Below are 13,148 nucleotides of genomic sequence, written 5' to 3'. Positions count from 1 at the left end.
GATTGTTTCTGTCCTTCCGGCTGTTTGAGCAACGTAAGTTATTTAAATGATTGCTGTTAAGTAACCGATCACTCTAAAATATCGTGTTGTCCAGTAGATTAGGTGCCCAATCACATTCTTTACACCTGAACAAACTCTGCAGGAATATTGTTCTAATTCAATGTGTGAATACATTTGACTTTTTATATTAAGAACACTGTAAATGAACATGGAGTACGCAAGCGTTGGACATTGAAAATTCAAACTTGACTTTCATTCCATTGACTATATCTCAGTTCTTTTCATACCATTTGTTAGTGCGAAAATTGTTGAATAGTTTAAGATTCCGTAATTAAGAGGTTACCTTAAAATTTAACATAAACTAATTGGAATACTTGACGTGGTATCAAATTTCGGTTTCGAGAAGTGTCTCAAACCCAAAATTACTTAAATTTTGGTTTACTGTGAATTATGAAATAATCGTCTTAGCAAAATTCATTGACGGAATCAGTATTATCTAAAACTCATTAAACAATGTTAGAATAATAATATAAGATACTGGGAGGGGCTTCTTCTAACACCTTGAGCTTTTAGATCGATTAATTCCTTAACATCATATCAGAGCTGACAAATTACTCAGTTTCGATCCATGCCACTGCCACCCTCAGTATCTCTCACAAGTGGTGTTCCTCTCTTCGACCCAGAAATGGGCTTTCGAGTAAGGGGAGTGTAAAATGTAAAATAATTAAGGATGCCTTGAGAATCAAGGAACCAGAATATTCCTCAATATCTCTCACAATTGTTCCTCTCTTCGACCCAGAAATGGGTTTTCGAGTAAGGGGAGTGTAAGATGTAAAATAATTAAGGATGCCTTGAGAATCAAGGAACTAGATTTTTTTTTTACTGTAATCACATCACCATGGTGAGTTGATGAAAGCAACATCAGAAGATTGCACTCAATTTCTTTCCCCTATTCCATTCTATAATTTGCCGGCCAATCTTAAGAAAACTATTTTTTTCAGTCATGCAGTAGACTTTTATGTTACTCGCAAACTTGTTAAAAAGTTTGAAATGGTCCTTTATACAAGTTCACCAGCAACAGAAACATACAAGTCTCCCAAATTCAGCAATGTGTTGATTTTGCAAACATTCAACACTGATGAACATAGTTTCTTACTGCATTTTGCTTACAATTGTATCTCTGGTGTCACCCTTGTTTCATGGACAAGTAACAATAGCTAATGGCAGCCTGAACAGTCCCGTCGTGATCGATGAAAGGACTGGAACAGTTAGTGTTGGTGCAATCTTCGACGAGACTTCTAGACCAGGCAAAGAGGCTAAAGTAGCAATAGAGATGGTTGATTTTAATTTAGCTGGGAATCAGAATCTGCTTATTCACTTTGGAAACTCTCGAGGCAAAGCTGTTCGTGCAGCTTTGGCAGGTAAATTGTGCTGGCGCGCAATTTTTAATAAGTCAATTGTAGAAAGCAAATACTCACACGCACATGTCTCTACTCTACGATCATGCAATGTTAGAAAGCAATTCTCAACCTTTTCTTATGTATCCACTGATACAATGTTAGAAATCATGTTCTTTGTTTTTTATTTTGCCAAGAAATATTCTCTTTTTTCGCATGCTAAACAACTTGAAATTTTGCACATTATTGCAGCAAAGGATCTTTTATCGACATATGGTGTAAAAGCTATTCTGGGAGCTCATACCTGGGATGAAGCATCAGCTATTGCTGAGGTGACTAGTGAAGAATCTCGCGATGTACCTGTGCTATCTTTTGCTGATTTAGCTCCAACAATACCATCCCCTTCCATTCTACAAGCTACGCCAAGCCAGGAAGTACAGATGAATGCAATTGCAGCAATTATACAGTCATGGGGATTGAATCAAGTTACTCTAATATATGAGAATGCCCCTACCTTAGCATCACCCGAGTTGATAATTTCTCGACTCTTTAAGGCACTTCATGAATCAGGGTCCGAACTCTCTCACATCTTTAGTCTCACATCATTTTCTCTGAATTCATTACAGAAAGAGCTCAATCAGCTCAAAAAACAGAAAAATAGAGTTTTTGTACTCCATACAACACTCGAATCTGGATATCTTCTGTACCAAACCGCGAAGAAACTGAACATGACAGGAGATGGCTATGCATGGATCGCGACAAACAGCATCACTGATCTCTTCCATTCTGTCAGTCCCAAAAAATTGTCATCCTTGCAGGGCATTGTTGGAACCAAAACTTATTTTCCAGAAGACTCGCCACAATTTCAAGATTTCAGGAAAAGATTCCGCTCAAAGTTCAGGACTATTTATCCTGACGAAGAATTTGACGAGCCTGGTATTTTTGCTTCACAGGCCCATGATGTCATGCTAAATTTACTCTACAAAAGCAATATCACCAATTTGCTACAAGGGATTTCAGCTGCGGATTTTACTAATTACAAAATAGCTCCAGCTAGAGTAGTTGAAATTGTCAATGTAATTGGAAAGAGTTATCGAAGTGGTTATTGGACAGAAGGACTTGGATTTTCAGAAACTGTCAATAATGAAGCTCTTCACCACACTTCTGTGAAAATATTGAATGAAGTCCTATGGCCGGCTCAACCATGGCACGTTGAGAGACGGAGACGTATTCTTGCAGGCAAATCAGAGCCTCTTAGGGTAGGTGTACCTGCAAAGTCTTTGTTCCCACAATTTGTAGAGCTAAAACAAGATCCTAAAACTAATGCAACTTCCTTTCAAGGATTCTCTATTGAAGTGTTCAAAGAAGCCATGAAACTTGCAGATGTTAACAATGAACCGACATATAATTATATTCCTTTCTATGGCGAGTATAATAAGTTGGTGGAACAAATAGCTTTAGGGGTAAGATTACTCAAACTAATTGTAATTTGCTAAAAACATATCTGCTATTTTTTGTCTTGGGGTCTAATTATCATTAGTTTGAACAGACTTTTGATGCGGTAGCTGGTGATGTAACGATTTTGGAAAAAAGGCACGAATATGCAGATTTCTCACAGCCTTACACAGAATCAGGAATGGTGTTAATAGTACCCGTTCGATCCACTTTACCAAATGGAATGTGGCTCTTCCTGAAGCCCTTCACTAATGAAATGTGGGGTGTAATAGCAGCAATCACCATTTACAATGGATTTGCAGTTTTCTTGATAGAAAGAAATCACAATGATGAATTTAGATCAGGCACTGTCTGGAATCAAATTGGAATACTCTTTTGGTTAGCATTCAGCACACTCTTCACGTTGCGTGGTAAGTCCTATGTTGCAACATTTCACTAACTTATTTATCAGAGAAAACATTTTGACTGGTTTAAATTATGTAGGGGACAAACTGCATAGTAATTTGTCAAGGATGACAATGGTGGTGTGGCTTTTTGTGGCACTAATAATCACACAAAGTTATGTGGCTAGCCTTGCTAGTATGCTAACTGCGCAAAGGCTTGAGCCAGCTATAAAGAGTGTTGAAACACTTAAGAAGATGAATGCAACAGTTGGATATTGCACAGGGTCATTTCTTAGATCATACATGATTGAAGCCTTAAACTTCAAAGATGCAAACATCAGAAAGTACAACTCAACACGTGCATATGCCGAAGCCCTCAACAGCAAAGAGATAGCTGGCATCTTTCTGGAAGTTCCTTCTGCTAAAGTCTTTCTTGCTCAATATTGTAAAAGCTTCACAAAAACTGAGAAAACCTTTAAAGTTGGAGGATTTGGTTTTGTAAGTTCTCTTCCTACTGTATATTCTTACATAACTCTAATAATTAAGGAAAAACATATAGGGCCTTGTTTGTTTAAGGACATACCTTATTCTTCCTCTTTTGCATTGAGGTAGATGTAAAACCAATGTGTAATGGCATTTTCTATATACATTATGGCAGGCATTTAAGAAGAACTTTTCAATGCTTCCAGACGTAAATAAGGCGATAATGAACATCACTGAAAGTGGGAAGCTTCTAGAACTTGAGAATGAATACATTAACTCTGAGGAGTGTCTGGATGCAGATTCTGCTCCAAATGATGATGGTAGTATTGGCTTAAATAGCTTCTCAGTACTTTTTAGCATTTCCGGAGGCATATCAACAATTGCTCTTGCCATCTATGTCTTCAATTACTTTCTATGCCCTAAGCCAGAGGACACTAATCCTGTCAAAGCTAATATTATCAAGCAATGGCTACATCTTGGAAGACAATTATCCGCTAGAGTTGTTAACGTAGAACTGCCAAGAAATCCTCCTAATACTACCTATGTAGAAGCCAGACAATCCTTTAGTACGGTAAGTGATGTAGAAAGCCTTGAAGATCATAACTATTCTCCTGACCCTCATAACCATGTTTAAAGACAGAATAGTAGTATTCAGTTGAGTAGACCATAGTGCGGATTATATGTCAAATTGTAAATGTAATATATTTTTGGAAATGTACATGAATTTTAACTCATGTATTTAGCAGTGAAAAGACTACAAATCTTGTCTTGGAAATTTTTAGCAGTTGCAATCCAAAATTAGTCATTTCTCCTTTTTGATATTTGATCTGAATGTTCTTACATTCACTGTCAGGTTCATACTTCCTTGGTAGATCTAGAAGGTCATAAAAATGTTAAAATCAGCTTGTAATAAAACGGCATTCTATAGTGATCAGCTGTAAAGATTGTATTATAATTCTGCTAAAAATGGCTAGTATGATGTCTTGACTGTAGAAGTATTCTTATTGTTTACGTCCTTCAGACTGTTTCAGCGACGTAATGGCTAATATGATGTTTTGACTGTAGAAGTTTTCTTATTGTTTACATCCTTCAGGCTGTTTCAGCGACGTAATTTATTTGACTTTAGTTATCTACTTAAGCAATTTGTTTGAAGGATCAATGGAGCAAGTAAACTCTTAGAAAGTCAATCTACAGCTTTGTTTTACCTAGCCAGCCTTATAGACAGTGGCAAAGTCAGATTGTGCAATCATGCATAGGTACATCAGTATCACTCAAAATAAGTTTTAAAAAACAATTAAGAGGGGAAAACAGTAAAGCAATTAATTAACATTGTCTGTGAAGCTATTCTGCATGCACCTGGATAATTAGAACTGTTTCAGCCTACGTTTGCACGAAGAACTGCTAAATGCACATAAGCGGATACAGGAATTCTCTGCAGAATGGTGTGGCCATTATGAGGTGGTGTAGTTTACTTGTTCAATGTTGCTTAACTCATCTTTACAGTGTTGCTGAAATATATTGTTTTTAGAAAAAACTATGTACAATTGCAAAGAGATCTAACTTATAAGTACAGATAACACTATCACCACAAATACATCCAGACAGTAATATTACTTTCCTATTTACAGACTACTTTCCTTCTTTTAAAAGAATTTATCACCAGAAACTTGTGCAGAAATCATCACATGTTCACCCTGATAAACTCTTTAGGAATATTGCTCTGATTTTCTGAAGACTGTTAACAACGTCTTCAATAGTCGGCCTCTCAGCTGCAATAGTTGTCGTACAATCCAAGGCCAAAGACAAAATAGAAGACAGACATTGTTCTTTAGCAGGCAAATGTTCAGCATCAGTAGAGACTATATTTATATCCACAACATCATTTATCGAACCATGTATTGCAACCTCAATCCAACTCCTTAAGCTAATTTCATCAGAAAACATTTCATCAGTTGGCTTCTTTCTTGTAAATGTTTCCATCAATATGATACCATAACTGTACACATCCCCTCTTGTAGATACTAGTCCTTCCCGTCCATATTCTGCATCGATTATATACAATAAGCATTCAGTTCAGCAGAACAATCTCAATTGTTAATCCTTCTTTTCAATACAATAATAGTTCATTTTTATAATACTATCCTCCTGACATAGGAGTTGACAGTAAAAAACGACAGCCTCTGATGATGAAAAGTGTGACTTGTTATTATCCCTAAAAATTGGTGATTCATGGAACACAGATAAGGTAAATGTTAAAAACACAAGACTTATTACTCTGTCAATTTCATTTCCTATAGATTCTTATGACATATATTGATAATCTTTGAGCTTACCTGGTGCCATATAACCAACCGTCGCCAAGGTCATAGTCCGCTCCATAAACTCTTCACCCAATATTTTAGCAAGACCAAAATCACCAACATGTGCAACCATATCTTCATCAAGCAAGATATTACTGGGCTTCAAATCGCAATGAAGAATGGGAGTGCCCTGACCATGATGTAGATACTCTAAGGCTAATCCAACATCCACCATGATGTTTAAACGCTGAGATAAATCCAAATAATTGTTATGAGAGTACAACCACTTCTCAAGGCTCCCATTGGTCATGTACTCAAGTACTAAGGCTCTGAAATCCAAATTGGTGCAGCTGCTGATGATTCGGACAATATTTCTATGACGAATTTGCTGCAATACATCGCATTCAGCCTTGAAACTTTTCATTGCTCCTTCCTGCTCCAGGTTCAACACCTTTATTGCAACTACATTACCATCTGAAAGAGTTCCTTTGAAAACAGATCCAAAACCACCAGTACCAAGTAAATTGCTTTCGTTAAAATATTCTGTAGCTCGAAGAAGCTCAGTGTATGATACCCTTATCCATTCCACTAGTATGGAATCTCCTGTGGTCAATGGCCTAATATTTCTCTTTCGAGATCTCAATAAAAAAATTATAATCATTGCAGTAATTAAGGCCAATACCGTAAAAGGTAAGATATATTTGAGTAAAGACAAAAAGTTTGCCTGAGATTTAATGGTAATTTTTGATCTGCACAGAGGGACTTCCAGCAGAGGTGTACCACAAAGTGCAACATTTCCCATGAATGATCGAGCAGTAAAGTTCACAAAGCTCCCTCCACGAGGAATTTCTCCCTGAAGTACATTCAACGACACGTTCAGATATTGGAGATACCTCAGTTTCTCCAGGGATTTTGGAATATTTCCTAACAAGTTGTTTTCTGAGAGATCCAAGATTTCCAAGCCTAGCAAGGCTCCCAATGATTCAGGGATGTTTCCAGAAAATTTGTTATGAGACAAACGTAAAGAACTTAACTGTTGAGCACCCCCGATGCTTCTTGGAATATAACCTGATAATTGATTATATGACAAGTCCAAAAGAGTTAATACCTTGAAAGTTCCAATAGTTGATGGCAGATATCCACTTAAAGAGTTACTGGACAGATTTAGAAGGACTAAATCTTTCAGGCTCCATATGCTTGATGGTATCGTAGAAGTTAACTTGTTGGAGTCCAAGAATAGCCTTTGCAAAGATTTGAGTCCACCCAAGCATGCTGGTATAGTTCCATTCAGTCCATTCTGGCTAACATACAAGTCTCCTAAGTTTTTTAATGCACAAAGATCATTGGGCAAGTAGCCTTTAAGTTTATTTTGTTCGAGATATAGAACTTCAAGATTATGCAATCTTCCTATTGTGCTTGGAATTGGTCCTGTCAGCTCATTTTGATCTAAACCAAGATACAGCAAGCCACTCAAGTTGCCTACTCCGATGGGAATGTTACCTCTAATTTTGCTTCCGAATGCTTGGATTAGTTGGAGAGAGGAAGAGAAATTTCCTAATGAAGCTGGAAGAAAACCGCCTATTGGATTCAATGCTATAACCAGCAGTTTCAGATTTCTGCAATTTGTTAACGAGGTGAGAAACCTCATTTCCGGAGAAAAATATTCACCAGTCAAATTGTTTAACCCGAGTAGCAGGCGTTCTAGGAATACTAAATCACCAAGATTATTCGGTATAGAGCCAGAAAATGAGTTACTACTCAAATTTAATATAACAAGCTTTGATGCATTTTTTGTAGATTCTGGAATTCTTCCACTGAAGTTATTAAAACTTAGGACGAGGCTTTTCAGATTTGGAAGCCAATTACCCATGCTTGACGGTATATGGCCATAAAACTCATTTCTGTACAAATCAATTATCTCAATTGTTGAGATATTGAAAAGATTATGAGGAAGTAGACCACTGAATCTACCTTCATGAAGATTTAGTTCCTTAAGATTTATCAGGCGTCCAATCTCGTCAGGTATTACACCTGCAGTCACAATGAACATCATATACTCTAAATTGGATATAGGATTTTAAGTCATTATACCTAGCAGAGCAGGATTATATGCATTACTCGTACCTGTCAAGTTAGTAGCCCCGAGAGAAAGATACTTAAGCATAGTTAAGTTCCCGATTTCATTTGGCATGCTTCCAGTCCAACCATTATATGATAATGATAATATTTCAAGGCTTCTTAATTTCCATAGACTGGAGGGAATTCGACCAGTGAAATGATTGGATTTCAGATATATCTCCTTAAGATTTGAGTGCTCGTAGTCAATCATGTGGTCCGGGAGACTTCCAGACAAACTATTGTTTGAAAAATCAATAGTTCTTAAAGAAGAGATATTGAATGCCATAGGTGACAAGCCTGTCAGAAAGCAATTCGAGATGCACATATCTTGTAGATTGATAAGGTTGCCTACCTCAGTAGGAACTTCACCTGCCAACAAATCACAGGCAATGTATATATGTAACTTCTGCAGTTTTTTAAGTTTAGCTAATCATGCTAATTTACGTTAACTAAACATCTTTCCAACTTTTGATCCAAAATTTGTTGCCTGAAGAATCTGTAACAACTTGTTCTGATCTATACGTCAGAGTAAAGTTTAGCTAGACGTACTAACACTGGCTTAACATTTTTCTGATCTTCAAGTCAAGATCATATTCAGAAGTACTCTATATCTCTCATCTACAAGTTAAAAAAAAATTAGGCAAACGTGCTAATCTACGATGGCTAAAGAATTTAGACTTTCAAGTCAAAATTCGTTGTCAGAAGTACTCTTTAGCTATAAATTTACCTCTGTCAGGAAAAAATTTAGCCAAATTAACGTGCTATTCTACGTGCAAGTTGAATCCATACCTTGAAATTGATTATAACCAAGATTCAAAGACTTCAGTGTTGTCACATTCCAAATCTCTCTAGGTATGCTTCCATTAAATCCGTTATCAGCCAAGGACAAGTACTGAAGCTTCTGGCAGTTCTTAATCGCAGAAGGAATTTGCCCATAAAAATTATTCTGAGAAAGATTTAGCCTTTGAAGCTGAGGAAGACGATCACACATACCTACTCCGAGGGTATCTGATAACTTATTAGCTGGAAGCTCAATTGTTTGCAAGGAAGACATGTTGAACATAGCCAAGGGTAATGAACCATATAACTGATTATTCATCAAGGATAAATGTTTAAGGCTCGAAAGTTTGCCAATATCTTCCGGGATTCTTCCTTGCAGAAAGTTGAAACTCATATTTAACACTTCTAGCTTCGAGACATTACCAATTGAAGGTGGAACTACACCAGTGAAGTTATTGTTCTCTAGATGCAGGTCTCGAAGATTATACAATCCACCAAACGATGAAAAAATATCTCCATTGAATTCGTTATAGTCCAAATATAAACTCTTTAGACTATGCAACTGAGCCAGCTCCTCTGGTATTCTGCCATAGAATTTGTTTTGACCAATGTCAAGTGAAGTCAGATATGAAAGGTTTCCGATATGTGGAGCAATTGTTCCCTTGAGGCCCATGTTGTGGAGGTTCAACGACACGACTCTGTCACGACTACAGTAAACACCATGCCAGAAGCATATATTAGTGCTGCTAGACCAATTAGTTGCCAAGATGCCAAGAGGATCAGAACTTATACGAGATTTTATGGCGAGAAGAGCATCGCGATCAGTGGTTGAGTTAAAATCAGTCACAGCTAAGCACACCACCAGAGAGTGTAGCAACACTGCTAAAAAGTTCAATTTTTTCATAATGTGTTTCTGCTCAGCTAAAACTGAAGGCTGTGACAGAATGAATGTGTTAATCACTAGCATTGTAATTACTGAATGGATTTTTCTAGTGTGTGCCCACGTACGGTCTTCTCTCGAAAACAAGACATTGAAATTTCAAGCCTAAGCAAAGACATGTGTTAACTGATTTTGCCTCATGAAAAAAAATGCTTTCATAATGTAGAAGTGACAAGTTAAGTAGAACTCCCCAGTTGACATTCACAGCTTCCATTATTTTCTCAGCTGTTGTAATCAATATAAATAATTGAGACTTCATTACAGCAATTGATGACTTGACCAAGAATTCAAGAACATTAAAGTTGATACTGGTGAACAGCCCGCGTGATAATCAATGCTTATATAATTGACTCATGCTAGGGTGTAATCGAGATGAGTCGAGTCGAACATTGCCAGCTCGTTTCGAGCTCGATTAAAAATGTTCGGGTTCGAGCTCGAACTTGAGTTCCCCCGGAGCCTTAAATTTCAAACTCCAAGTTCGGCTTGTAAAAAGTTCGATATGCTCGAGTTCGGCTCGAAAACTCGATTTGATTTCCCAAAATATTGACAAAAACTCGAAATAGGATCGGTTCGGCTCGAGTTCGATTCGATTAAATATATAAATAAAATATAAAATATTTATATTAAAAAAATTAAAAAATAGTAAAGACTCGATAAGGCTCGCGAAGCTTACGAACCGAGTAATTTGATGCTCGATCTCGGCTCGGTAAAAAATTCAAATGCTCGAGCTCGGCTCGATTATTACCGAGTCGAATTCGAATATTTTACGAGCCGAGCTCGAGTAGCTGACAAACAGTTTGATTCATTTACACCTTACCTTTGCAAACTTGATAAAAAAAAACAGGACCAGCACTTCTTGGTGTAGCGGTATTACAATCGTTCATTTTAATGAAGGTCTGAGATAAGGTGGGATACCAAAAGTTCCATTGATGAACATATGATATATCAAGTTCTAGTTTCATTCGATAACAAAACAGAACTAAAATATACATGTTTGTTTATTTATTAACTGATATTTATAATTTACATCTTCCACTTGATGACCTTATCTGACTGATAAGGAGACAATTGTTTTGATTTTCTGAAGCCTAACAAGAACATCTTCCATAGTTGGCCTCTCAGCTGCATAGACTGTCGTACAATCCAAAGCCAAAGACAAGATCGAAAACAAACATCGTTCTTTAGCAGGCAAATGTTCAGAATCACTCGCTAACAAATTCGTATCCACGACATCATAAATCGAACCATGTAATGCAACATTGACCCAATTCCTCAAGCTCATTTCTGCAGAAAACATTTCGTCAGTTGGCTTCTTTCTCGTAAATGTTTCCATCAACATGACACCGTAACTGTACACATCCCCCCTTGTGGAGACCAGTCCTTCCCGTCCGTATTCTGCATCAAAACACACGACCCTTTCGTGTTAACGAACATGTAACATCCGTTAAATTTATCAAATTTCACATTATTAGTATTAGGCTAGTTGCAAATATTTCAAATGAAATGTTGTGAAAGTGTCTTGATGATTAGTTAGCTTACCTGGAGCCATATAACCAACTGTCGCCAAGGTCATAGTTCGTTCCATAAACTCTTCTTCACCTAAGATCTTCGCAAGACCAAAATCACTGACATGTGCTACCATATCTTCGTCAAGCAAGACGTTACTAGGCTTCAGATCACAGTGAATAATCGGTTTACCCTGACCATGATGCAGATACTCCAAGGCTAATCCAACATCGATCATGATGTTTAAACGCTGAAACATGTCCAGGTAATTGTTATAAGAGTACAACCACTTCTCGAGGTTCCCATTAGGCATGTACTCGAGTACTAAGGCTCTGAAATCCAAGTTGGTGCAGCTACTGATGATTGGGACAATATTTCTATGACGAATTTGCTGCAATACGTCGCATTCAGCCTTAAAACTCTTTATGGCTCCTTCTTGCTCCAGTCTCAATACCTTTATTGCAACTATCGTACGATCTGAAAAAGTCCCTTTAAATACAGATCCAAAACCACCTGTCCCAAGTAAGTTGCTCTCACTAAAATATTCTGTTGCTCGAAGAAGCTCATTATATGATACCCTTCTCCATTCGAGTAGCATAGAGTCTCCTGTTGTCGATGGCCTAACATTTCTTCTTCGAAATCTCAGTACAAAAATTATAAGTGTTGCAAGAACTAGTGTTAGAACCATAACAGGTATGATGTATTTGAGTAAAGAAACAAATTTTGATCGAAATCTTCTGGTAGTTCTGAATCTGCAAGGCGGGACTTGAAGTCGGGGTGTGCCACATAGTGCATCATTTCCCATGAATGATAGAGCTGTGAAGTTAACAAAGCTTCCTCCTCCAGGAATTTCTCCTTGAAGCCTATTCAACGACACGTTCAGATATTTGAGATACCTCAGTCTCTCCATGGATTTTGGAATACTACCAGACAAGTTGTTATCCGAGAGATCCAAGAATTCCAAGCCTATCAAGTTTCCCACTGATTCAGGAATATCTCCTTGAAGTTTATTGTGAGACAAGTACACGGAACTTAACTGTTGCGTACCTCCAATGCTTCTTGGAATATGACCTGATAATCGATTATATGACAAGTCCAAAAGAGTCAAGACCTTGAAATCTTCTACAGTTGATGGCAACTCTCCCCCTAAAGAGTTCCTTGACAGATTTAAAAGGACTAAATCTTTCAGGCTCCACAACGTTGATGGTATCGTAGAAGTTAATTTGTTGGAGTCCAAGTACAGCCTTTGCAAAGATTTAAGTCCACCCAAGCATGCTGGTATAGATCCATTCAATCCATTCTGGCTTACATACAAGTCTCCCAGGTTTTTTAGTGCACAAACATCATTAGGTATGTGGCCTTTAAGCTTGTTCTTCTCGAGATACAAAACTTCTAGATTTTGTAGTCTTCCTACTGAGCTTGGAATTGGTCCTGTCAACTCATTGTTATCTAGACCAAGATACCTCAAGTTACCCCAGTTTCCTATTTCAATGGGAATGCTACCTCTAAGTTTGCTACCGAATGCTTGGAGTAGTTGAAGAGAAGAAGAGAGATTTCCAAATGAAGCTGGAAGAAAACCGTCTAATGGATTTAAAGCTATCCCTAACATTTTCAGGTTTCTGCAATTTGTTAACGAGGAGAGAAACCTCAATTCTGTAGTAAAACTCTCACAGGTCAAATTGTTTTCTCCAAGTAGCAGGCGCTCTAGGAATTCTAACTCCCCTAGATCATTCGGAACAGGGCCAGAGAATGAGTTACTAGATAAGTTAATTGTAACAAGCTTTGA

General features: G+C 37.4%; 2 protein-coding genes across 3 annotated transcripts; one reads left to right on the top strand and one right to left on the bottom strand.

Moving 5' to 3' along the window:
* Positions 1-1,138: 1,138 nt before the first annotated feature.
* Positions 1,139-4,387, top strand: LOC141674967 (glutamate receptor 2.8-like). The gene is made up of 5 exons (XM_074481668.1): positions 1,139-1,421; positions 1,650-2,860; positions 2,947-3,262; positions 3,336-3,733; positions 3,894-4,387. Exons 1-5 carry the CDS (start codon positions 1,139-1,141, stop codon positions 4,350-4,352), a joined length of 2,667 nt encoding a protein of 888 aa, XP_074337769.1. The 3' UTR covers positions 4,353-4,387.
* A 759-nt stretch (positions 4,388-5,146) lies between these two features.
* On the bottom strand, positions 5,147-10,044 carry LOC141670398 (uncharacterized). 2 transcript variants are annotated; one of them, XM_074476219.1, is made up of 5 exons: positions 8,926-10,044; positions 8,143-8,505; positions 7,127-8,049; positions 6,052-6,871; positions 5,147-5,760 (listed from the first exon to the last, which is right to left on the bottom strand). In XM_074476219.1, the coding sequence occupies exons 1-5, from the start codon at positions 9,881-9,883 to the stop codon at positions 5,408-5,410; spliced, it is 3,417 nt and encodes a 1,138-aa protein (XP_074332320.1). In that variant the 5' UTR covers positions 9,884-10,044; the 3' UTR covers positions 5,147-5,407. The 2 variants fall into 2 exon arrangements, with proteins under 2 accessions (XP_074332320.1, XP_074332319.1); XM_074476218.1 differs by having other exon boundaries at positions 6,052-8,049.
* Between the last annotated feature and the right edge of the window lie 3,104 nt (positions 10,045-13,148).

This window comes from Apium graveolens, chromosome 7 (assembly GCF_009905375.1).
Source record: "Apium graveolens cultivar Ventura chromosome 7, ASM990537v1, whole genome shotgun sequence".
In the NCBI taxonomy this organism is placed as follows: Eukaryota; Viridiplantae; Streptophyta; class Magnoliopsida; order Apiales; family Apiaceae; genus Apium; species Apium graveolens.
Note: the sequence above shows the minus strand (reverse complement) of the source record. Positions and strands in the feature narration are given on the sequence as shown.

What these genes read in the sequence shown, in the direction of transcription:
- LOC141674967 (XM_074481668.1), top strand. Translation starts at nt 1,139, where the DNA reads ATGAACATAGTTTCTTACTGCATTTTGCTTACAATTGTATCTCTGGTG. An exon ending in TGTTCGTGCAGCTTTGGCAG is followed by an intron (nt 1,422 to 1,649) that starts GTAAATTGTGCT and finishes ACATTATTGCAG; the next exon opens with CAAAGGATCTTTTATCGACA. An exon ending in TGGAACAAATAGCTTTAGGG is followed by an intron (nt 2,861 to 2,946) that starts GTAAGATTACTC and finishes TAGTTTGAACAG; the next exon opens with ACTTTTGATGCGGTAGCTGG.
- LOC141670398 (XM_074476218.1), bottom strand. Translation starts at nt 9,883, where the DNA reads ATGCTAGTGATTAACACATTCATTCTGTCACAGCCTTCAGTTTTAGCT. An exon ending in CGGGGCTACTAACTTGACAG is followed by an intron (nt 8,050 to 8,142) that starts GTACGAGTAATG and finishes TTGTGACTGCAG; the next exon opens with GTGTAATACCTGACGAGATT. An exon ending in GGTTGGTTATATGGCACCAG is followed by an intron (nt 5,761 to 6,051) that starts GTAAGCTCAAAG and finishes TAATCGATGCAG; the next exon opens with AATATGGACGGGAAGGACTA.